The sequence below is a fragment of the Carassius gibelio genome, chromosome A11 (genome assembly GCF_023724105.1).
Source record: "Carassius gibelio isolate Cgi1373 ecotype wild population from Czech Republic chromosome A11, carGib1.2-hapl.c, whole genome shotgun sequence".
Lineage (NCBI taxonomy): Eukaryota > Metazoa > Chordata > Actinopteri > Cypriniformes > Cyprinidae > Carassius > Carassius gibelio.
This window is the reverse complement of record NC_068381.1, coordinates 5700499-5724878: the sequence shown is the minus strand read 5'-3', so window position 1 is coordinate 5724878 and position 24380 is coordinate 5700499. Positions and strand designations below refer to the sequence as shown.

General features: G+C 36.2%; 3 protein-coding genes across 3 annotated transcripts; 2 read left to right on the top strand and 1 right to left on the bottom strand.

Moving 5' to 3' along the window:
- Window positions 1-335: 335 nt before the first annotated feature.
- LOC128022138 (proteasome subunit alpha type-5) lies at window positions 336-4845 on the bottom strand. Its single transcript, XM_052609407.1, has 10 exons — window positions 4722-4845; window positions 4097-4139; window positions 3749-3815; window positions 3485-3611; window positions 2955-3022; window positions 2724-2831; window positions 2562-2620; window positions 1991-2093; window positions 785-871; window positions 336-702 (listed from the first exon to the last, which is right to left on the bottom strand). The coding sequence occupies exons 2-10, from the start codon at window positions 4123-4125 to the stop codon at window positions 625-627; spliced, it is 726 nt and encodes a 241-aa protein (XP_052465367.1). The 5' UTR covers window positions 4126-4139; window positions 4722-4845; the 3' UTR covers window positions 336-624.
- Window positions 4846-6147: 1302 nt separating this feature from the next.
- LOC128022136 (synaptophysin-like protein 1) lies at window positions 6148-15159 on the top strand. Its single transcript, XM_052609406.1, has 6 exons — window positions 6148-6344; window positions 6442-6516; window positions 10628-10743; window positions 10869-11064; window positions 11758-11934; window positions 13445-15159. Exons 1-6 carry the CDS (start codon window positions 6330-6332, stop codon window positions 13565-13567), a joined length of 702 nt encoding a protein of 233 aa, XP_052465366.1. The 5' UTR covers window positions 6148-6329; the 3' UTR covers window positions 13568-15159.
- Window positions 15160-15607: 448 nt separating this feature from the next.
- LOC128022132 (ataxin-7-like protein 2) lies at window positions 15608-24047 on the top strand. The gene is made up of 10 exons (XM_052609403.1): window positions 15608-15765; window positions 16523-16591; window positions 17156-17474; window positions 18492-18730; window positions 19121-19203; window positions 20214-20425; window positions 20556-20730; window positions 20876-20997; window positions 21397-22237; window positions 23749-24047. Exons 1-10 carry the CDS (start codon window positions 15636-15638, stop codon window positions 23764-23766), a joined length of 2208 nt encoding a protein of 735 aa, XP_052465363.1. The 5' UTR covers window positions 15608-15635; the 3' UTR covers window positions 23767-24047.
- The last annotated feature ends 333 nt before the right edge of the window (window positions 24048-24380 follow it).

The window sequence follows — 24380 nt, the reverse complement described above, 5'->3', positions numbered from 1 at the left end:
GTGTATCACATTTAATTGAATGGCATTGTATATAATATTGTTTCTTATATTAAATACATTTAATGCATAAAACATTATTGTATATTAAACTTTGTTGTTTCTTCTACACATGAAACATTATGGTGCCAATCAATAAGACAGATTTCTGATCTATGAATTAAATAAACACATTTGTGAAGCTGACCATGTTCAATAATTTGTAAAAAAAAAAATGTGCATGCAATTAATTTGCTGTACTTATACGAAAGATTTACATCACATGATGAACTATAAAAGCATACTTGAAATTTATTTCTGTATCCTTTTTATTAGCCTACAAACTACTTGTAAAAAAACAAACAAACACTTTTTTCAACAGTTTATTAACGCAGCGATTCATAACAAAAGAACACCCCATGTAATTCAACTACAAGATCTGCTGTTCTGTGTTTGTACAGAACTATAGAAATGTTGGTACTGACAGAGGAAAAAAAAAAAGTATAAAGACAATTCCTGTCTGAACAGGCAAACCGTAGGATGCAGCCAGAGTATTATATATGCAATTGTTGTGTGGTGATTCACACAAAATTACACTGGATTTTTCATATTGAAGATCAGTCAGGCTTTGCAGAGCTCCGTTCAGCTCTAGATATCCTTGATGACATCCTCAAGCTCTTCTTTTGTGTACATGTGAAAGGTCTTGTTGGGCTCTACTGTGGCAAGCTGCAGGCAGAGAGAAGGAAACAGTCAGAACCTTCAGATACTTTTAAACTGAATTATATTTCACATGACCTTTGTGTATTACCTCAATGTTAGTGGCATTGAGTTTCTCCTCCATCACTTGTTTCAGGATAGTGAGAGAAGACTTGATGGCCTCCTTTAACGTCATGGACTGAAAAAGATAAATATATTTTATGAACATTTGGTTGGGACTTTTTTGGAAGCAATTAGATTTATGGGGAAGTCTTTTGGATGCTAGCTGCTGTTTATTAGATTGCAGGATCACATGGGTGAATCTGGTGACTAAAGTTACACAAGTAGAGGCATGACATACTGGAATTGGAAGATGGGAGGGGTAGATTTTGAAAGGGACTCTTATTTCCTAAGCACGTGGCTCAATTTGCCACTGTAGCATTCTCTCAGGAGAAACACTTTCCTCTGTGAGAATACTCTCCTGAAATAACCTGACTGTGGCTTTATGGATCAGATGGCTCAGTTATCGCTTCGACTTGTGCTATAGACACATGGACGTGTGTATAATAATGAAAATTTGCTAAAAAAAAAATGTCAATAAATCGGTTTCTTTGTTTGAACAGATTGGAGAAATTTAGTATTACACTTTTGTTCACCAGTGGATCCTCTGCAGTGAATGGGTGCCGTCAGAATGAGCACCCAAACAGCTGATAAAAACATCACAGTGATCCACAAGTAATCCACACCACTCCAGTCCATCAATTAATATCATGTGAAGTGAAAAGCTGCATGTCTGCCACCTTTGGTAAATGTACGAGTCAAAATCTCTCTTTTGATTTGAAGTCTTTTTTTTTTAACTGGAGAAAGCAGTTTTATGAATAGGACACTCACACTTTAGCTGAACGCAATGATTTGCAATTAAAAACAGCTTAATGACAAACATGCAACATTTCACTTCACAATACATTAACTGAAGAACTGGAGTCGTGTTGATTATTGTGATGTTTTTATCAACCATTTGAACGTTCATTCTGACGGCACCCATTCACTGCAGAGGATTCATTAGTGAGCAAATGATAAAGTCTCCAAATTTGTTTCAATGAAGAAAAACTTATCAACATCTGGATGACCTGAGGGTGAATTTTTTTTTCATGTTGTATGGATGACTAGGGAAGTTTGTGTTGGCTCAAGGGATCCTGATGCGCCCAATTAACTTAAGTATCAAACCTGAGCCATTGAACTACTCTTTCATCGTGATCTTTACCATAAAACCTTAATGAGTAAATGGAGATGAAGCCGAACGAGTTGAGAAATGCACCTTGTGGTAAACCTCCTGCAAAGAGCTCTGAGCTCCTTCAGATGCTGAGCCGATCGCCCTGGCATCACACTGGACAAAAGTGCCTGAAGGATCCATGTGGTATCTGTTAAAAGAGGACTGGTGTGATTTACATACTTTACAAACCAAACAAGTCTGTAGATGTACCTAATAAATACATGTTTTTGATATTGATTTCTTGTAGATCTACGTAATTTAAAGGGTGGGGGGGGGGGGGGGTTCCAAGTGTGGTTTTACTAATATAAAAAAATGTGATTGCTATTCAAAATGCAATTTAAAAAGAACAGCTGCATAATTTGATAAAAAAAATATAATGTGATTATATATCAATAACCATAATAATAGTATCATTATTATATACTATTATTATTATATCATACATAATTAAATCACAGCCTTGGAAATAGGTAATATTTTATATAAATTAATAGTGCATCCATAATGTTTTGGAATGTACATCATTAAACAGGGAAAACATTAAAAATAATTTAAAACAGCAAAATGATTAAGCAAAGCTTAAATATCTATTTAGATAAAAAAAGAGTGCACTTACAGCTGAGGTCCTTTCTCATCCACACCTCCGAAAAGCAGAGCGACACCAAAAGGACGGCTCTAAAGAAAAATGTGGATATTTGTAATCAATCTACAACCAGACACCGTTTTCCTGGAATGAACTGAAAACCACTGCAATAAAATATAAGCCAGACGGTCATACCATAGCGCCAGGGTCAGCGTCCTCCTCTCCGAACTGCAGAGCGAGGTTCGACACAGCCTGCGTTACGCTCTCCACCGTCATGGTCTCATTGTAGGTAAACCAATGGTTCTGCAGAAACACAAGAAAACTTGTAAACAAATATATGGCATTTGGTGTAAGATTCTGAATTATAAATGAGACCCACTGAATAATCATAGCAGTGACGATATCATTTAAGAAACAGTCACTGACCTGTGTTTCCACTCTTGCTTTGTCAATAAGAGTTTTTGCATCAGCTATTAAGCCACTCATGGCACAGCCTGTATTGAGAAAATAACAGGACCATTCAGCTTTACTACACTTGTTTAAACTTTATGATGAAACTTTTTATTAGAACAAACATCAAAACAAGAAAACAAATTTTTACACAAAAACACTGTATCCAATAGCCATTGGGAGATAATTGGAGGCTTATTAGATTTCAAATGGCGCAAAATACAGTGCCTAGCTAATAAGGAAATAAAAGATAAAATATCAAATTGTTAGAAAGAATTTAAGTGACACCAAACCTTCGGTACACCAAAGATTGCTATAGTGGGGCAAACTTCAATTCTAACTTTCACCACCTCATAAGAAGAAGTGATAAAATAACGAACCCCAAAATTTTGAAACATAGGGCATTTATTTACACTTAAAAAAATTTACTAGCCTTATTTACAATTTTAAAAACAATTGCTAGCTTTATTACACTTTTCCACATATATGCTAAGCATTTGTCTTACCAATGTGAGAGTCAATCTCTACAATCTTTTCAATGCTGCTGGGCTCCATCAGAGGAGAGGTTATTCTCTTCTCCACAGCGAGACACACTCCCTCCGATGTCTGAATGCCGATCGCTGTGGACCCCAACTGGAAAGAGCCGCAAAGCAAAGAAAAGAAAATCAGCCCCAACATTCACTTCTCGCAACCTCAGACAACCAGCTATTATAAACTTTCTGGTAGTTCGTTTTATTGAAACTTAACATGTTATTACAGAAAAGGTCTACCTTGATGGCTTCAATAGCATATTCTACTTGAAAAAGTCTTCCCTCTGGTGAGAAAGTGTTCACTCCTCTGAGGATTGAAAAAATAATTAAATAGATACAGTAAGTGTATTCAAATCTGTATTATTAATATACTGGTACACACTGTAATTGCAGAGTTACTGCCGTTATTATATCGGCAAAACAAAACTGAAAGTGAAAGTTAAGACAAGAGAGTAACATTACATGCTTTAATCTTAATTTAATGTGTAAATATCCTAAAAATATATGAGCACTGTCAACACAAATGATTGAAAGACATTCACAGCATAGAAAACGTACAGCATAGATAAAGGTCATTCTTCATCTTACCTGTCATATTCTGATCTTGTCAGGAACATTTTGAAATGCAAATCTATAAAAATCAACAAGAATAGACTTAACGTTAAATTATCTAACTATAAATGTAGCTAGTTATCACACAAAAAACGGCAGCTTGCTATATGCAAGCGGCGCGATCTTAGCACTTGAGTACACAACCAATCAAACCCCGCCATCCCTTAGACTGATTGGACGATTTTGAGATAAAGGGGGGGCTAAGAGTGATTTCCCTATTTGATTGGTCAAACCATCCGTCACTCAATGACAAGGCATGTTTTACTTCAACTCAAATCATTCTTAGATTAACTCTTCAGTAACGCTTCCAACGTTTTTAATGTCATATATGCACTTTATAATCGCTCAAAGGCCTCAATAAGCAGCTTCCCATAAAGTTTATTTATAATTTGTGCTTTATTTTGCCAAAAGCCATGTGAGCGCAGCACATACACATGAGCATCTCAAGTCAGCTAAACGCTTTACTACTAAATAAACAACACAAGGGCCGTTAAAATAACTTTGCACAAAATACTCTGTTGTTTTAAATGCCTTTGTCTGCTGAGCTGTGGTTTACTGCAGTAGGGCACAACATAATAAGTATTTTTTATGAATTACTTACCTTCTGCAGTGGAGGGTGAGTTTGCTAGTTTCAACAGTACAGGAAGTGTTCATACATAATCGCCCGACAAAAACAATTCGGTTCAGTTTAGGTTCCTTCTTCTTCTTCTTCTTCTTCTTCTTTCTGTTTAATGGCCGTTCACGCCTTAGGAATATTACCGCCACCTACTGTATATATTGGACATATGGGTGTTAAATCTGTATTGATATTACAGAGGGAAAAAATATAAATAATAACAAAATAAAATAAACCAAAGAAAAAGATGGGCAGAAGCATCATGATCCTCATCCTCAAACACTAAATCCTTCGGTGTAGTCCTGTTTCAAAAACATCACATTCATCACACATACCATTTTAATGCTTCCCCATCAATGCATGTGTTGAATTTAGTCCTGTTTTGCTTAGGTTCCTACCCTATTGAATCCTTAATAAAAAGAAGTCTTCAACACATTGGCAACATATTGTGCCATATGTCGACCAAATCTAGTAGCTACTATCTGTTTGAGCTGCATTCTAAATAACTTAATTATTAATCATCACAGTTTTCCATCTATTCCCATATTTCTGCGTTTCTATCCAATGTTTACTTCAGTGCATTCACGCATGTATGTCTTTTAACCTTTATAAAACATCTTTAAATTACAAACAGGTATTATCATTGTTAAACATAAACACAGAATTTGTATAGAATTTAAGTTTTATCATTATTATTTTTTTCCATACCCATATACATTTCAGCAAAGTAAATAGCAAATCATAAATAAAATTAAATTAAATTAAATTAAATTAAAAGGGTTAATCAATATTTTCCAAATAATTTAGAAAGTTTAAAGGCATTTTTCCCCAGCTGCTCTAAAGATTGTAATACATTTTCCCAAATCATTTGCCACAAAATTTAGAACAGCCTTAAGAAATCTACATTTGTGTAAATAAAACTTAATCAAAATCAAAAGTACACATAATTCAACTTTTTGTATGCATGTATGTGCAACAGAGATCTTTATTTTTTTCTTACTTTTTATTATAATTGAAAATAAATTTAAAATTCCAGCTAAATGCAATTGAGCTTTTGTAAATGAGGATTTATTTATTTATTTATTAGAATTAGAATTATTATTATGGGATAAATGGGTAATTATATATCTGTCTAACCCTGTTAATAACAATTAGAGAACATGAACATTTATTTTATATTCACTGTAAGTTTACTTGTAACACTTGCTTAATAAATCGTTTCATAAATTCGTGTCTTCAATATTTTTAATATGTATTAAAAGTGTTATGAAAGTCAGATCAAAGAAACAGCGATTATCAACTAGAAGCATTAAACTTAGCTAATTTTGGGCCTATTATAAGCATTTTTCTGATGGATCTGGCAACACTGCCATGAATTTACCAGTGTGTGTCACTTTAAGAGAAAGTTAAAATCACGTGTCCCACTGTAGAAAGTTTGACAAGTTGGTCGACATACGTGCTCTGTTTTCCCGCTATCGAAAACCTTGAATGTCATTTTCTCGTGTCTTCTTCTTCGATTAATAACAACCTCGAAATCTCACCTGGAATCGAAGTGTTTTCTGTTAGCGACGCCATAAAAACACACCGAAAAACATGGAAATCGTGCAGGTACGTTAATGAACTAGCAACAGTTTAGTGATCTCCGCCCTCTCCGCCCAGGAAAGTCAAGTTTACAAGATTTCACCTTTATTTTCTCCATTTACAGAAAGTCATGTCGGGGTTTAGTCTGGATTTGGGACCAGTGAAAGAGCCGCTGGGATTTATCCGAATCCTGGAATGGGTGAGTTTCCGCGATCACTCAACAGATCCAAATGTCACATTGTGTCTCTTTGCTGCCACGTTCATTATGGCAGTTGATAGTTAGTTGCATTTGTATTTAAACACTGTAATGTGTGATCGTATCCATGTGCCTTACACGACAATACAAGTACGCAGCAGTCACATATGGTGCTGTTTTGTCAACAACGGGCAACACCCATGTCAAAATAATGGCCCAAAACTGCTAAATCATCTACTTTTAAGGTTATCTAAGTATATAGCCACCTTTACGTGTTTCATCTGATTGGCTATGAGCTGTAGAAATCTTCTCAAGCATACAAATGCATGCAAATTCACACAAGTCCTGCCATGCACACAGTCCCTTGAGAATTAAATGATGTTTACACTGCCAACGGCACGAGCTAAGATCGTCCTGTTTGCCACATGCGCATTAGGAGGCTTTTATGGTGGACTTTAGTCTAATAGTAAATACACCACTGCAAACAATGGAAAATCTAGGCTATAAAACACGCGTATCTGCAGGGTTCTCCGACTGATGTGTGTAACCAGGTCTGGAGTTCATTAACCTACTAAGAAATCAGGCTGGATGTGAAATTATATATATATATATATATATATATATATATATATATATATATATATATATATATATATATATATATATATATATATTTTATGTCAGTCTGCTCTACAATGAATTTTCTGATGGACCAAGAATAGATTTCTAACAGAAATAAAGTTTTCTTCATTTGGGGATCTCAGCTACTTCGGTTTGTGAGCTAAATATATTTGAGTTTGTCCTCTATTTAGTCGTAGACTAGACTTGAAATTCGATCCAGACGCTCTGATATGGTTTAGACATCCGGAAGTAGAAGCTAACTGCCACAAATCTCACTGTTGATATGTGAAACTATACCTGCGTACTCGCTGGCGTAAATATCCGACGGCATTGAACACCAGCCAAGATCATTTTTAGAAGTGATGCTGTATGTACAGAAAATAATCCCAGCTGCTGTTGCTTAAATAGCGTGTAGTTTATTAGATGTTCACCAACTGGATTGGTTTCCCGTTGAGCAGAGCATGTATTTGCATTAATTTTTTAAATGCAGTCTAGGCAGTCTAGAGTTTTTTTTAGCTCTATTTATTTCACCTGGCGGGTCTAAGTCTCTTTGGCTTTTGCCAGTGACTTTGCACTTTCCACACAATTTTACCTTGTCTCTGCAAGTCATTATAATTTGCGAATATGCAAGACGCTCGACAAAAGACAAGGTGCAATTTAACACAATAGTGTGTAGTTTTTGGTTCCTTGGTATGGAGGTAATGGGATTTCTGCAACTTGATCCAGACTGCAAATGTGCTTCTTACAAGTGGGAGCACATTTCATCACAAGCTCACTGGAAATAACCCCAGAAGATGCAAATAATATGAGGTTCAAAGGAAGCAGCTATCTCTGTAGGTCATACCAGCGAAACCCTTGTTCCTCATTCGCCTAATAGGAAATACACTACTACTATGCAGTTTTGGTGACCGAAAACAATACTGTTTTTTTTGCTCGGCTATTATGTGTGATAATGTGGGATCGGCGCCTGTTCTGACCTCAAACTTTTAAATGGTACTGTAAAATATTAAGCAGCACAACTGTTTTGTCATTATAATAGCAAAGGTCTGCATGTACGTGTTTTGATGTGGAAGAGGATATGGTTTACAGGCCTATGTCTTCATAAGCATTTTTTCTCAAGAATCTCCTGAATTGCATAAAATCTGAGGAAACAGGCGGTTTGACACGTTATTTACTTGTAAAGCAAGAATGTCAGCCACTCCTTTAAAATCCTGCACACTGCATGTGTCTGCAGTGGTGGTATTGCTTTTAACCACCACAACCCAGATCTCCCACTATTAATGTGAGAATAAAGAAGCAGCTTTGGTTGCTAACAGGTGAGCTGACCTCTGATCATGTTGACGGTGGTGACGGGGACGGTTCATTCACACAAGACGCTGTTTAATAGTCACTTGCTGTGTGTAGGTGTACTTTCCAGTGTGAACGTGGCATCGGCCCACCATGTGGTTCTGATTGGTGCCAGGCACCCTTAGTTGGCTCGCTGTGCTTCTCTGCGCCAAGCACCTGGACTGTACGCTCGACAGGAATGGAGCCAAAGTCTTGCCGGGTTGAAGATCGCACACCCTCCTCTTTAGAAAGTGGAGGGATTTTCTTGGCAGCAAAAAAATCTAGTGCTATTTTTAAAATCATTTTGGGTTGCAATACACACCAATGTGTCCCAGGATCAGATATCTGGTTTAGTGAAAGGAGAAAAACAAGCTAACTTTTGTTGGAAAGTGTGTTTTTATTTGTACATTTTTATTTTTTGGTGATGTTATGGTCCGATATCACATCATTGCCCATAAAAATCATCTGTTAAAGTTTGACTTGATTTAAATGTTTCACTTTACACTAGAAAGTGAATGATCATGCGTGAAAAAAATATATATTCAGAGATTGCTTTAGCATTTTTCTGACAAGTATGTGTCATATTTCATCCCAAAAATGTAAGTAAAATTTTATTTATAATTTTATGTAAATAATAATAACATAAAATATATTCATTTTAAAGAAAATGTTAAATAATTTCCAGGAAAAATAAGCCTAGTTTTAGGACCATTATAATATGTATTATCACGATGGCATTATTTTCACGGCCATTTGATGTTTGCACAATTTACATTTTTACTGTTTATTTTTTCAGCTTTATTTCAGTTACTGAAAATCATTTCTGATCATTTAATTTTTAGTTAACCATTCACAAATCACATTTCCCCTTTCATGTTTTCATCAGATTCATCATTTTAAACAGCAGCATTTTGAAAATATAATCCTCACAAAGGACTCTGTTCTGGATGGAGGGAAGTTCTGCATCCCACTATTGTTTCTCCTGTGTAACAACAACCGCTTCTCAGAAGACCCTTTATTGTTCCTTAAACAGGGGGTTCCACAGAGGTCCTTCAGTGATAGAATAGTCCTTGGAATTCTTTAATATGTAGCTGAAATGTAAAAGAAAGGTTGAACTTTAACTTGGTTTGAATATTTGTGCTTCATTTCCACTGACTCAGCTCTCTTAAAGTGATAGCGTTCCTAAAAATAATGATGGTTTACTATAATATGAGGGTGTGTGAAAATAATTTCCCCATTAGTTCTTCACAATTTATTAAATCTAAGATCTACAATGTTCGTCTGTTCCACTGTATGGCTCTTAAAAGTTACTTTTTCAGGCTTGCTAATGTATCATGTCACTTTTTCACAGCAAAACACCTTAGATCAGAAAATACAAAAAAAAAAGCCAGCAGAATCTTTAAATCAGAGCTGTGCTACAGTAGTTCTTCACAGATGTCTGCAGAAGCCACTTCCTGTGTGGAAGTGGAGCGTTTGTAAAAGGATATGTGTGAGTCAGTGAGGGCAGAAGCGTTGAAGGATCATTTACAGATGTAGGGCTTGTCTGGATGAAGACTGTGCTCTTACTATGATGTGGCGTCAGCAATTGCCACACGCAAATGCTGAATTCATGTTTCTGAAGATAAAGTTTTTTTTCAACCGACACTAGTTGGACTGCATCCATTTATTACTATAAATGTTTCTGATGTTGCTGGAAAATTGCACCTTGATTCTGAAAAAATAATGTTATGCAGAACTAATTTTTAAATCCAGATCCTATTCCACAAGTGGACAAAACAGAATTCAGTAATATTTCTATTGATGACCGCTTACACACAACTGCTGAAAATAGATGTTTATTTTAATCCAAATATGTTTTTCCAAAGAACAGAACATTTTCCATACAATTTAAAAATAAAAATATGTATTTAGTTAAAATTGACGTTGAAAAAAAAAAAAAACACGGCCACAAAAGAATTCATTTCAATTTAACACTATATAGATAAATAGATAGATGGATAGATAATTCAGAATATTAATGAAAAACTATAATACAATACAACATTATGATAGTAAAATAACACTGATTCAGTGCTGATCGTATGAAAACCGATGTTTGACGACAGCTCTGTAATGGTTTCATAGAAATTTTCTAGATGTCTAATTCTCATAATTGTTGTGTTTTTAGGTGTTCACCATCTGTGCCTTTGCCACCACTGGTGGTTATGTTGGATTCACTCAGTTCACCATTGATTGTGGAAGTAAAAAGGAAGACATTACTGCTCATTTTGGATATCCTTTTAGGTAAAACATCCAGATCTCTTACAAATTATTTTAAAGTGAAAGTGTATTTTTTTATGTTTAAATGCTGTTCTGCTGTTATTGAAAAAAAATTGAGCTCTAGTAAATTTGTGACTTCCACTTATTAGGCTCCCGAGTCAGCATTATGAGATTCCTCACTGCAATCAGACCAGTAACGTGACTTACCTGCAGGGGGATTTCTCCTCCTCGGCCGAGTTCTTCGTCTCAGTGGGCGTCTTGGGCTTCTTGTACTGTACCTTCACCATCATCCTGTACTTGGGCTACCAGCAGGTTTACAGAGAGTCCAACCGTGGCCCGGTCATTGTGAGTCATCACTCATTTGGAAATATTATTGTGATTTATATGAATGTCATTAAAATAAATGCATTAGTTTGTATTTCACTTTTTAATGAAAATTTCATGAATGTCATGACATTTTTTGGAACAAAATTATCTTTGTGATGCCGAATGTTTGTGACAATTAATATAAAATTAAAATATAGTTAGTGAGGATTTATGAATTGGTTTAATTTACAGTTTATTAATTAGTGGCCGACCAATGTGAGTGTTTTTTTTCTTTTCAGTAGAAATATTATTTTTATTATTTTATATAGCCATAGATATCGTTGCAAATGAGAGATTTATTTAATGAATTTTGTTTATTTTTATTTATTTATTTATTTTTTGGCAAACTTTTAACAAAGGTATTATCAAAGAGCTTCATACAATTGCAGAATACATATACATTATATATAATTAATGTATGTTTGGATTTATTTTGGTGAAAATTCTGCAATTGTAAAGTTTGGAAGTATTGTAGATTTTGGAAGTGACACACTTGTGTTAATAGTCCAAGTGTCTGTTACTCAAAGCTTCTCATGATCTGTTGGACTAATTTTGTGCTTTAACTTTTGACAGCCACTTTATCAGAATATCCCTTCCATTTCCACTGTTTGAGAATATCTAATTCCATGAACAAGAACTGATATCCCAAACTTTACTCCGTTTCCTCTCCAGGATCTGATTGTGACGGGGATCTTTGCTTTCTTGTGGCTGGTTTGCTCCTCAGCCTGGGGAAAAGGTTTAACAGATGTCAAATATGCTACGGATGCTGACAGGCTAATAAAGGCTTGTGTGCCTGATACATGTGTGGTGAAGACCTACGCTTTAATGGGTCGACTCAACTCCTCTGTGGTACGTATGATTACTGTTAGTTCCGCTCTAGTTTCTTTAAATGATGCCTGGTTAACATCTAGAACATTTCATTGGCCAATATTTCCTTAATTATGCATGTATAGTTTATATAGTTCACATGTCCTTACATTGCTCTCGAGGGCAGATCTACTTTTACTGCTTTACCTACAAACTGATTATTAGAAAAATTGTAGATAAACCATATAAAGCCTACTTTTTAAAAATTTGATATGCACATTTCTAAGGCTTTTAAATGAACAAAACTTTAAAAAACTTTACCTTTTGGTGTCTGATTGAGAGTTTATACATTTTTAGCCAGTAAAAGTCCTTTTACTATAGTTGTAAACATGTTCATCTTAAGGTTGTGGTTCACATGCCTTTTTCCAGCAAAATCTTTAATGATTTTTCTGAAGTAAATGTAAGAATAACTTTTATATTATTAATATTTCAAGATGAACACTTACTGGACTGAAGCAGTTTAGGTGTTATTGATTATCCATATATCATGTATTATAAAAATCATGTTAAAATGTGAGTAGCAAATATGATTGATTAGGCTTTTAAGGAACCTTTCTTTCTTTATCTTGCAATTGTCATTGCATTATGTTTTGACCCCCATAATAAAAACCATAAAGCTTTGATCATAAAACTTAGAAATGAATTTTTCATCATCATCATACTAAACACATTTGTAACCCTGAAACACAAAACCAGTCTTCAGTTGCTGGGGTATATTTGTAGCAATAGCCAAAAATACATCACATGGGTCAAAATTATTGATTTTTCTTTTATGCCAAACATCTTTTGGATATTAAGCAAAAATCTTTTCCTATGAAGATATTTAGCAAATTTCCTACCGTAAATATATCAAAACTTCTTTTTTGATGAGAAATATGCATTGCTACTTTACAGGTGATTTTCTCAGTATTCAGATTTTTTTGCACCCTCAGATTCCAGATTTTCAAATAGTTACATCAATGAAAAGCTTATTTATTATTTTAAGACTGGTTTTGTGGTCCAGGGTCACATTTGTGGCAGATACAGAGTGAGAATTTATGAAAGTAGCCTGTTCTACTGTTATACATCTCATTGATTTGTCATTACAAGATATCAGGAATTCATCATTTTTTTATTTTTGGCCGGAATAAAATTAAGCCTTTTTTATTTTTTTTGAGCATGAGCTCCATATCATCCTATATCATGTATGATCCATAAAAAAAAACATATGTATCAAATATGTGTAAAAACACATATACAAGGTTCCATAACATGTTCAGGTTCAAACCAATTAAAATTTTCTGGATTATTTCAAATCTCAGGCTTCAAGATTCTTTTTTTTCTTTTTTCTTTTTTTTGACCTTGTGTCTTCCTAGCCTGTAGGAGAAAAGTGTCATCCATCATGATGACATAATCCTTCGCCTTCTCATAATCTAAATAAATCATAATCTAATCGTAAAGAAACGAGTGGTTGAAGCACTACATGTATCTTTCTCTTTCCTGCATCTTCTAGCTCTTTGGATTCCTGAACCTGATATTGTGGGCAGGCAACTGCTGGTTCATCTACAAGGAGACTCCGTTTCATAAACCGGCCAATCCACCTCCCAGCGTAGAGGGGGGAGTTTCCAGCTCCTAATTAGACAAGACGGGCTCCATCCTCTCCTCTCCATTCGTTCATAAAGCAGAGGAAAGAAACTACACTTTGATATGCAAAAGCTTTGTTTCTAGCATCATGCATCACAGTTTGTTACATTAGAAATGCTCTAAGCTGAATTCATCATTTCTTTATAGTTTTTTTTTTATTTCATTTTGGTGTTTATTTAATGACACTGGTCAGAAGCTAATTTTGTCACGCAGGTAAAAAAAGAAACCAAATGATTTATTATATGTCAGTTACAACTTACAATAAACTTGTTTTAGGTCATAGATGTTTTACATTTGAATGAATTTGTCTAATTTGATATAAAGTTGACCTGCATTTTGTAACTCTAAATGTCCACTACAATCAGACCTTGTGAGAAACAGACTTTGCATTTGAACGCTCTTATACAAAACGTCTTTGAGCACTTAAAATACTAGCACACTAATATCTAGCTCCAGACATTTAAAGCTTGTCTTTCCTTGTAGTTAAAAAAAACAAAACTATTTATTGGTGCCTTTTCATTTACGTTCATGATAGAATGTTTTTCCACAGCCACATCAGAGTCACCGTACACTTGTCAGGGAAGGATAAACTAAAAAAATCAGTCTTGGTTTCAGCCATAAAGCCTGTGATATTTCGTCTGTTACCTTTATTTTAAATGTGTGTGTTAATTCTCTGAGTTGACTCCTTTCAATGTGGTTTTTGGTAATAAATTACTCCGCCAAAGGCCATATTTCATTTTCTATCAGGAAAAATGTTAACTATTCAACAGTAGTCATCGTTCAACAGAAGGAAACAGTTGTTTGATTGTTTTTCTACTGTAGTGATGTTGTCATTATTTGTATTTGGCTGTTATTTGACGTGACACTGTAAATGAAGTGTCTGTATCACATGGGTCAATGTTCATATTTACAGGAAGAACATTTAATTTTGTGCATCTGTGGCATGTTTTACCATCTTAATTTTTACAGAATTAAATGTTTTGTGGGGGGATTGCATTGAGTTGAATTCTGAAAAAATTGTCTGTGGGCATTTTATGTTCTGTTAAAAATGTATTATTCATTTCATTCTAAATTGGCAATTTATTATTATTATTTTTTTATATCCTCAAGTAGTCTTAATCATTAAACTTTCAAATTAATATTCAATGCCACATCCAAACTTTTAAATCAGCATAGATATAAAAGGTAGGTAGAGTTAAACACCTTAAATTATTAATATAAATTGTTAAAACAAAAAGTAGTTTTGGTGTATTTTTGATTAAAGTGGGAAAAAGTTAAAAGTGCCATTTAAAAATCTTTCCTCGGGTCACATATTGATTAATATGTTTGTCTTGGAGCAATCCTCTATTTTGGTTGTGACTTTTGGAAAATATAGGCCACATATGTGTGTGTGTGTGTTTTATATCTCTGTGCTACGTTCAGAAGGAAAATCTCCACAAAAGTTGTTTGCAGATTTAATTAGTATTAAAAGAGGAGAGCTGTATATATATTGGTTCGTGTTTTATTTCCAAATGGCTGCTGTTTACTAAATAACCACTAGATGGTAATATTGTAAACAAAATAAATACATCGACTAAAAAAATCGCACTGGTGTCGATCATGCATGTTTCTTTTGGGTCGAAGATAGTGAAAATATAAGTAAATAAATAAATTGGCAAAATCACGTGAATAATAAATAACATGTATTGCTTATGATTTAAAGCGAATCAGATTTATTGATCTGTATTGCATAAAATATGAAAAAACCCTTAAAAATTTGCATGTGCTTTATTGTCATGAAAATGCTTCACCGTATTTAAAAGTTTTATTTATTATTATTTCATATTTTTATATATATTAAGAATGTGAAATATTTATTTTCAAATTCAGTTTACAATTTACATTACATATTTGTAAAGGGTCTGAAGATTCGTCTAATAAAATAACGTCATTTAAAATATTAAGAATGCAAATCAAATTTAAAAACTAAATAATAATTTTGAATATGTGCGCGCGCACGCAGGTTTCCCCCTCCACTCACGGGAGCGCGCAATGTGACGTCAGCGCCTTGCCGCGCGGTGATGATGGCGGTGCGTGAACGCGCAGTTAAAGTAATGGCTGCTCCGGAACGGCGGGTGCCTTGTCTCGATGATTTCGTGGGCCAAAGCTGGAGCGCCTGGACGGAAAGAGCCAACCTCACAGCATCGGAGGGTGAGTGAGCACTTCGTCGCAGGTATTTCTTCATCCACCGACAAAAAGTCTCACGGATGTACTTTATTGTTCGTGGAAAAGGCTCGGCATCCCGAACCATGTTACCCAAACAAAGAACCTGCCGGGTCCTAGTGCCGGCCGGGTTACGCGCTTGCGCGCTCTCTCTCTCTGATCAGTGTCGTCATAATAGAACATGTTCCGTTTTCGTTTTGTCTGGAACTTCAAATGAAACAAACGCACATAGTTTAAAACAACGAATCTCCTTTTATCGGCGAGCAAATTATCAAAACAGTTAATAGTGCAGGAATCATTTGCAGGTAGTTTTTATTTTGGCCCCACCCACAGAAGATGACCAGTTCATGGCACAGATTGCATTTCGGACTGAAAATCTTGGAGAATAAAGCCTGAGCAGTTGACTAGATCTCCCATTATGACTCTCATTAAACGCCACAGTATGCATAAATCAATGTTGGTCCATTTTCCTCACAGTTTGACTCAATATATTGCATTCAAGACAGTAACCAAATATAGTTCAGCATAGAAGAACCCATTATAGGTCTGATTATTGGAGGGCACATGGCCTTTTCAATGTTTCTATGGTTACAGCCCGTTGAATTAAGTGGGTTTAGAATGTAGCATTTACATAAGATGCCCATATTATGTGCTAATGGCATTGGTGATTATGCATGGAAGTCTGTTATTCTGTAATGGTCATGTACCCTTTCTAACATAAACTACCTCCAAACATTTTTCATAGGGTCCGATGGAGGTGAATACAGCAAGAATGGCAAAAAAACGACGGAAACCATGACACTGAGGAAAGAGGGTAGGCATTATGTACTTTCCTTTGATTTCAAGGGGACACTGTGGTATTAACATGAACCCATTTAGTGATGGACTGATATATAAGCCGATTAATTGGCCGGTGTTTGGCTTTTTGATATTTTCAACATTAAATTTAATTTTATGCATTTAGCAGACGCTTTTATCCAAAGCAACTAACAGTGCATTCAGGCTAACATTTTTTACCTAACATGTGTTCCCTGGGAATTGAACACACAACCTTGCACTCCTAACGTAATGTTCTACCACTTGAGCCACATTAAAACACTTTTGGGAAATTCAGCTTCTGAAAGTAAATAAAAAAGGCACGTTAAGTTGAACAGAGCTGTTATTACAGTGTAATAGGCTGAATTCAGGTAAATAGTTCGGACTATCACTAGTAGGAACTACTTTAACATGTTTCGAAACAACACAGGAAGCTTCAGCAAACACACACACAATTATTTTCTCTTTGGAAAAAGTAATTGTATTCAAAAGCATTTTCTGTAGTAATTTTTTTTTTTTAAACAAAGCTAATTTGTCCCTATTGTTTGTTATGCTTTTATAGATATGTCCATCTTCGGTAATTTTCCCGGGCACGATGACTTCTATCTGGTGGTTTGCGGCCATTGCAGTCAGGTGGTGAAGCCTCAGGCGTTCGAGAAGCATTGCGAGAGGAGGCACGGCCCTCTGGGTAAGCTCTATGCACACCTCCGCTCCACCCCGCCCCAGCAGCAGAGATCCCGTCATGGACACACTCACCCTTCCCACGGAGCCTCCTCTTGGAGTGGCAGGAACCAGAGTGTCGGGCCGATGCGGGCATCACCGCAATCTCCATCAACACCTCCTCAATTCAGACACAGCAAACCTCCGAAAGATGGAGTTCGGTAAGATTTACTAATCTGATCTTGTTTGTTCATGTTAACAGAGGGTCTAATGTATAATAACAAAGCATCTTAAAAAAAAAATCTGATTTGTTTCAAGTTTAAAAAATTTTTTTATTCAATTTATACACATTATTCAAAATGTGTCCTTGCACTTACAATCTGGAAAAAGTTGAAATAAGGATTAGGCATACAATGTCTTTAGAATCATTCATACATATGAAAATCGGACGATAATTCATTTGTTCAAAACTTAGATTATTTTCACATGTATAAATTATTTTTTGAAGTTTTTATGTCATTTTGTTAGCTGTTACCTGGTTTAGATGAAGACAGGAATCATGTCTTAAGCCCTATTCGGACGGGACTAGTTTTCTAAACTACCTTAGAGTTTTGATTATACGCTATAGTAATTCGGATTGATTACCATTAATATAATCAGTTTTACTACAAATTGCATGGTAAAAGCAAAACCATGTTAATGTGTGTTTACTTTAGTTTGACTATTTATTTATGCACTGGGTAATAGCATCAACGGTAATTCATGTTGGCCAAAAAAACACAAGGAAACGCGTTGTGAAATAAAATATCACCAGAAATCACAGACATTTGCATTCAGACGGGATTAGTTTTCTCAGAGGATCACTGAGTTTGCTGAAAAACATTGCTCTGGAATTATTAAAGAGGTTGTGTGAGAAAAACACAGACGTAGCGGATTCAGACGGGATTAAAATCAACAAGTACATCTGTGAAACACACATTTCTCTAACGACCCCCTGTTAAACTAGTCCCATCTGAATAGGGATTTAGTGGCAGTTTTTCTGGTGACCAAGTGACAATACAAGACTTCTTTACAAAGCAGAAACAAAGTTACAAAATGCATTGTATTTTATGAGAAAGTATGATGTGCTACATTAAAACATGCACTATTATTTTGAATCAGCTCTTCAAAAATAGTAAGAAACAAGTATTAATTCAGCAAATATATATATAATTTATATGTGATGATCTTTCCACCAGGCACTCACCCTCAAACTCGGGTCATTCAGAACCAGCTGTTTTTAAGCAGCCCCCTCCCATCGAACCCACGCGGAGCTCCCCTCCCCCTACTCACAGAGACCCCCCATGGCCACATGGAGGCCCGTCGCCCAACCGGCCTTCCTCCGTTGAGAGGCCTCAATCCCAAAGAGGCGAGGCTGCGTCGGCCCCTGTCGCCTCCGGACACCTCAGAGGGCCGAGGACGAACAAAATGATCTCCAGCAAGTCATACTTCATATCCATTGCTCCAAAATAAACCTATATACAATACAGTTTAGATTTGACAATCGACATTAGGCTACATTTGCATTAGAATCAGAATCACTTTTTCATATTATGCCATTCTTATGTATACAGATTATTCAGTCATTTGTTTACACACACACACACACACACACACACACACACACACACACACACACACATATATATATATAATGTACCCACATCTATGTATGTATGATGTATGTAGTATATAATAGTTGTTAATTTTTTTTTAAACATAATATTATAGGAATTTATTTCGATGTATTTCATACATGTAGTAATGTGTATAATCTACCTAGTGTGTTATGTTTTTGATGAGAAAATGCTTTTCTCGTTTTCCACAGAAAAAGATTGTGACCTTGACAAGCACTGTGGTGTGTTGGACCCCGAGAGAAAGAAAGTTTGTACTCGACTTTTGACCTGCAATGTGAGTTGACCACAACTTCCACCTGTCAGATACATTATCAGTATGCAATGTTTCAAACTCGGAGTGAATATATCTTAAGTACTGATCTTTATTCTGACTGAATATTCCAGAAAGCAGAATTGTTGCATCTGATGCTTTTTGCTGTTCTGTAGTAATAGTAGAGATCTATCTAACCTTCAGAGAGTCGAAGCCATTCACTGGATGCTGGTTTCAGTGTGTACACAGACAGGAAGTTCAGTGGACATGACATACAGGAAGTGGGGAAGGGATTACAGGAAAAGCCTCAGTGAAGAGGTTTTGGTGAAATCAACAGATATTGGCTATCCATAGGGCTAAAATGCAAATATGACATTAAGTAAACAGCAATAATTTAATCTCGTATCGTTTTTTTATTGACTAAAACATTGTAATAGTCAATACATCCTGCACAGGAAGTTGCATGAGTAATTTTGAGTGATAAATGGTAATAAACGACTAAATATTTGACTGATAAAAGACTGTTGAGGCATCTCTATATCCGTTGTTATATAATATAATTTAATCATTTATTAAATGACATATTAAATGGCATAATAAAAGGTGTAGTAAAACCATTGCAATATTTACAATATTCAACCTAAAAGTTATTTTGATTATTTATATATATATATATATATATATATATATATATATATATATATATATATATATATATATATATATATATATATATATATATATATATGGCACAGTGCTCCACAAGTGTTATATAAAATGGTTCTTGGGGCACAGGGTGAGAATAACACATTGTTTGCTTTGTGCAGTCAAAGGTTGAGCGCTTCTAAATTATTTATTAGAACTACACAGTCCCAGAGGCTATTTTAGTGCTTAATATTGCACAAAAGCCAAAACCACAATGTATAATGAAAGCACTTACACTCTCACCAAGTTACCTTTTATGAATGATGTGCTTCACAGAAAAAGTGCTGCAAGTTTTGTCCAAAAAAAAAAAATCATCATCTCTTCTCCAGATTCATTCCATTCATCAGCGCAGGAAGGTGCAAGGCAGGAGTAAAAACTTTGACCAGCTGGTGGCAGAGCTGAAGATGAGCTCGAGGGCTCGTGATCGGGTGTCCCAGGCCCCAGAGAGTTCAGCTGCTTCCACTGTGAGCCCAGAACCTCCCAGAGATTCACCCGCACCGCCTCCCTGCCGGAGACCTCTGACCAACAGCCCTGCATTTAGGTTAGAAACATCAATGAAAAAAAATCTAGATAAACTTTTCATTAATGTCTATGTTGTTGTTTGCGAATAGTTAGCTGTAGTTTGCTGCACGTTAACTCTGTCTGTTTCTGTTAATCCGTGTGTGTGGCAGAACACCAACAATGTCTGAAGGTTTGGAGGAGGATAAATCCCATGTGGAGGATGGCAGCACATGGCCACACTCTCCTCTCACCCAGGCCCACATCTCAGGTGATGAGAGTGAAGGAGAGGGGAACGATGACCTCGCAGACTGGCACTCGACTCCATGGCATCCCAAACCAGCCGCGGTACGACTTCACACTTCCACAGTGTCATCCAGCATTAGTAAATGCATAGCTGGCAACTGAGCTTCAGACATGACTGTGACTCTTTACACAATCTTAATTGAATGAGACGGAGCGTCAGTATTAATCCTTGGCCTTTCCCCAACAGCTTTGTTCATTTGGGAGTCATTCTCTGGGTCACGGTGTCTTCACTTTCGATCGACGGTTGCACCATCTACGGTCTGCCATGAGTGCCATGGTGGAGAACCACCTCAGCGCCCATCTGTGGAAGTAAGAACCACTTGATTTATTGTCCTGGCAATTTTCCATTTCAATTAAAGGAATGAGACCAAAGACTTTTGAATATTTATTCAAGTAAAACAACAGATGCATTACAATAATACCAATTTGGAGGAATGTGGTTCATTTTTATTAAAATACACAATGCAAACAAACCAAATGATCCTAAAAATCATACTTTTGTCACTTGAGTTTGGGCTGGAATGCTAGCTAGCAGGACTTGTTCTTGACCGGTTTTGTAAGATTCACTCACAGATCACATACTTTGAGTCTGTTCCAGGATCCACTAGCATTATCTTGTTTCCTTTTGACCGCTGTGTTTTACTTCCTGCACTGCATATGGAAGTAAATGTTTTGACTCACTACCCCTAATTCCTCTCCTACTCACAGAAAAATACCTCAAGCATCAGACCCTCACTCCCAGAGTCCCCCAGCCAAGACTGCAGCCATTCCTGCCTCTCCCTCCTCCATTTCTCAGCATTCCAAACAGAAAGCAGGGAGTCACAGCTCACCTTCTCTCAAGACTTCCTTCTACTCTTCCCACGGACCAGGAAAGGAGCCAAACCCGCAGAGTTCCTCGACCAGCAAGGTTTACGGTCAGTCCGAGAACTCTGGGGGTGGCCAGTCCACAGCTCCCCCATCTAAACACGGTCGAGCTCCCGCTCAATCAGGCCCCGGTCGGCCCAAGAACCCGACTGGCCGCCTCAATAAACAGCAGCTGCGTCTCAGGGAAGCAGAGCGGACGACCACGCCGGACGCCGCTGCACTGCGCAAACGGAAAGCCTCTTACAACGAGTCGGACACTGTCAGCCCGGACAAGAATTTAATTTCTCAGAACAAGGGGCGGCCCCTCATCAGCAAAACACCACCGTCTGCCTCTCATGGACAAACTAATGGCTCGATTTCGCCAGGAAGCAGGCCGCGTCCCCAGCTCGCACCCTCTGATCCCCACACTCCATCCTTGTGGGGCTTTAAGAGGACTCACCTCCCAGCCCACCATTCGCCCCCCGAATCTGCCCCGCACAGCCGAGGAGTGGACTCAGGACTGCATGGCAGGGTGGCCAGCTTTGATCACAAGGGTATGGGGAAGAAACGCAAGAGCAGCGGCTCCTCTCCACCCTCCAAACCCCAACGGCTCCCCACTTCCCCACATTCCGGTTTCTATCACTGGAAAGAAAGCAAAGGGGCGGGACTCTTCATAGGAGGGGAAAAGAAACTCAGCACACAAAAGGTGAGCAAACATTTAGTTTTGTTAAAACTAACTTATGCTGCATTTCCACCGAAATTACCCGGAACAATTGTACCAGGAACTTTTTTCCCCCCAGACCGGTTTCTTTCTGCCTTTCCACCGCGGTCTAAAGTACCATGAAGATTTCGCAAATAGTTTGGTGACGTAGGTCTGCGCACGTTTCTCAATACAAAGTACACAAATTTTGGACTTGCATCTTCAGTAGTTTGGACTTTGTGCATTCGACTCGCGATGACGCAAATCCGGTAATTCTGCAAACAGCAGCGTACTTGATAACATCAGTCAGATTGTTGTAAAACAAAATAGGATATCAAATACCACCGCTTCCTTTCGTTTTCATTTGAACATAATAGCTGCAGAAATGTACTTAGTTTAGGGAAATGTGTGTATATATACATCCATTACAATGAAACGGAATATTATATTAATTTGCCTGTTTTTAATTTTCATTTTAACATATAGATAAATTGAATACAGATCAAAGATTACCTGTTGGATTTACCCAAAACAAATTATTAATTAGCACCCAAGTCCCGCCCCCGAAAGTTCTGGAACATTGAAAAAGTACCACCTCACCAGCAGGGACTTTCTGAGGTGCATTTTTTTACCCAGAACTTTATTTAGTTCCTGGTTCGGGCGGTGGAAACACACCAAGTACCAGTCCAAAGTCCCTAGTTCCTGGGTAAAGTTCCTGCGGTGGAAATGCGGCTTAAATATATCTTTCAGCTATAACTCTTAAACTGTGGTAAATTGCATAAAAGTATATATTTTGTATATGTATGTGTGTGTGTGTATATGTTGTGTTAAATTTCTTTGAATAGCACTTCAGTTAATTCCTCTTCCTGTTATTGTATTTCAACAGCTTGTGGAGCTGTGGATAATTGAATGCAAAATCCAACTCCTAAATAGAAAAAGATCCAGTTATTAAAATCTGAATTTTTTCCAATTCTGAAAGATTAGCCAAATTTAACACAGTTATACACACATGAGGGTTCTCTTTGATATGAATAAGAGTGAATTCTGTGGATCTTAAAAGGATCTGCATTGTAAGAGGTGACGAGAAACACACACTACTGTTCAAAAGCTGTTTTTTGTTGTTGAGAAAATATCACTTTCATTCACAAAGTTGCTCAAGATTTATCAAAAGTGACATTTATATAATTACAAAAAAATATAAATGCTGTTCTTGTAATCTTACTGTTCAAAGGATTTAAAAAATGTTTTATCAATTTCCACAAAAATATTTGTTGTTCTTTCTATTAATTATAGAATCCTAAAACACAAATGCATCACGGTTTCCATTAAAATATTAAGCAGCACAACTTTGTTCAACATTAATCATAATAAATGTTTCTTGAGTAGCAAATACGCATATTAGAATGATTTCTGAAAGATCATGTGACACTGAAGACTGCTATAATATATTAGAAAAACATTAATATTAACATTTGTTTTTTGTCCTATTAATTGTTCTCTGTTGCCTTTTTCAACAGCCAAAATTGCACCACTGACAGTGCCAGCCTTACAAGCCACTAAAAGAGCGAGCCCTACGAACTCTACAATATAGAACTTTGGACGCAGGACTCTCGATGTTTGACTGACTGTTTGAATTGTGTGTATGTGTGTGTGTTTGCACATGCTTAGCCATTATGAATGTCTGTCTGTCTGTGTGTATGTAATGAGATGAGGGAGTGAATTTCTCTGTGAATTCAGAAAATACCTCAGAATCTACTGAATTATGCTGCTACATAAATGTTGTTTATAAAATGGATTAAAATATTCTTTATACTCAGCCCTAGGTCTTTATTATTATGACATTTTTAAATGGGTTAAATTGACCGAAACCTGACATTGTGACTTTTTATTTTTTTATTATGACAGCAAAGCATACATTTTCCAGTCTTGTTACAGTGATTTAAAAAAAGAAAATCCTCAAAAGTAAATATGACATTTTAGGGATAAATGAATAAACTCTCTCAGGGTCTAAATCTGAATCTTACAATAAACTCACAAAGCATGAATGCATATTTAATTCAGTGCATTGTTAAATACTAAACATTATATATATATATATATATATATATATATATATATATATATATATTCTGTGTGCCATTGTGATATT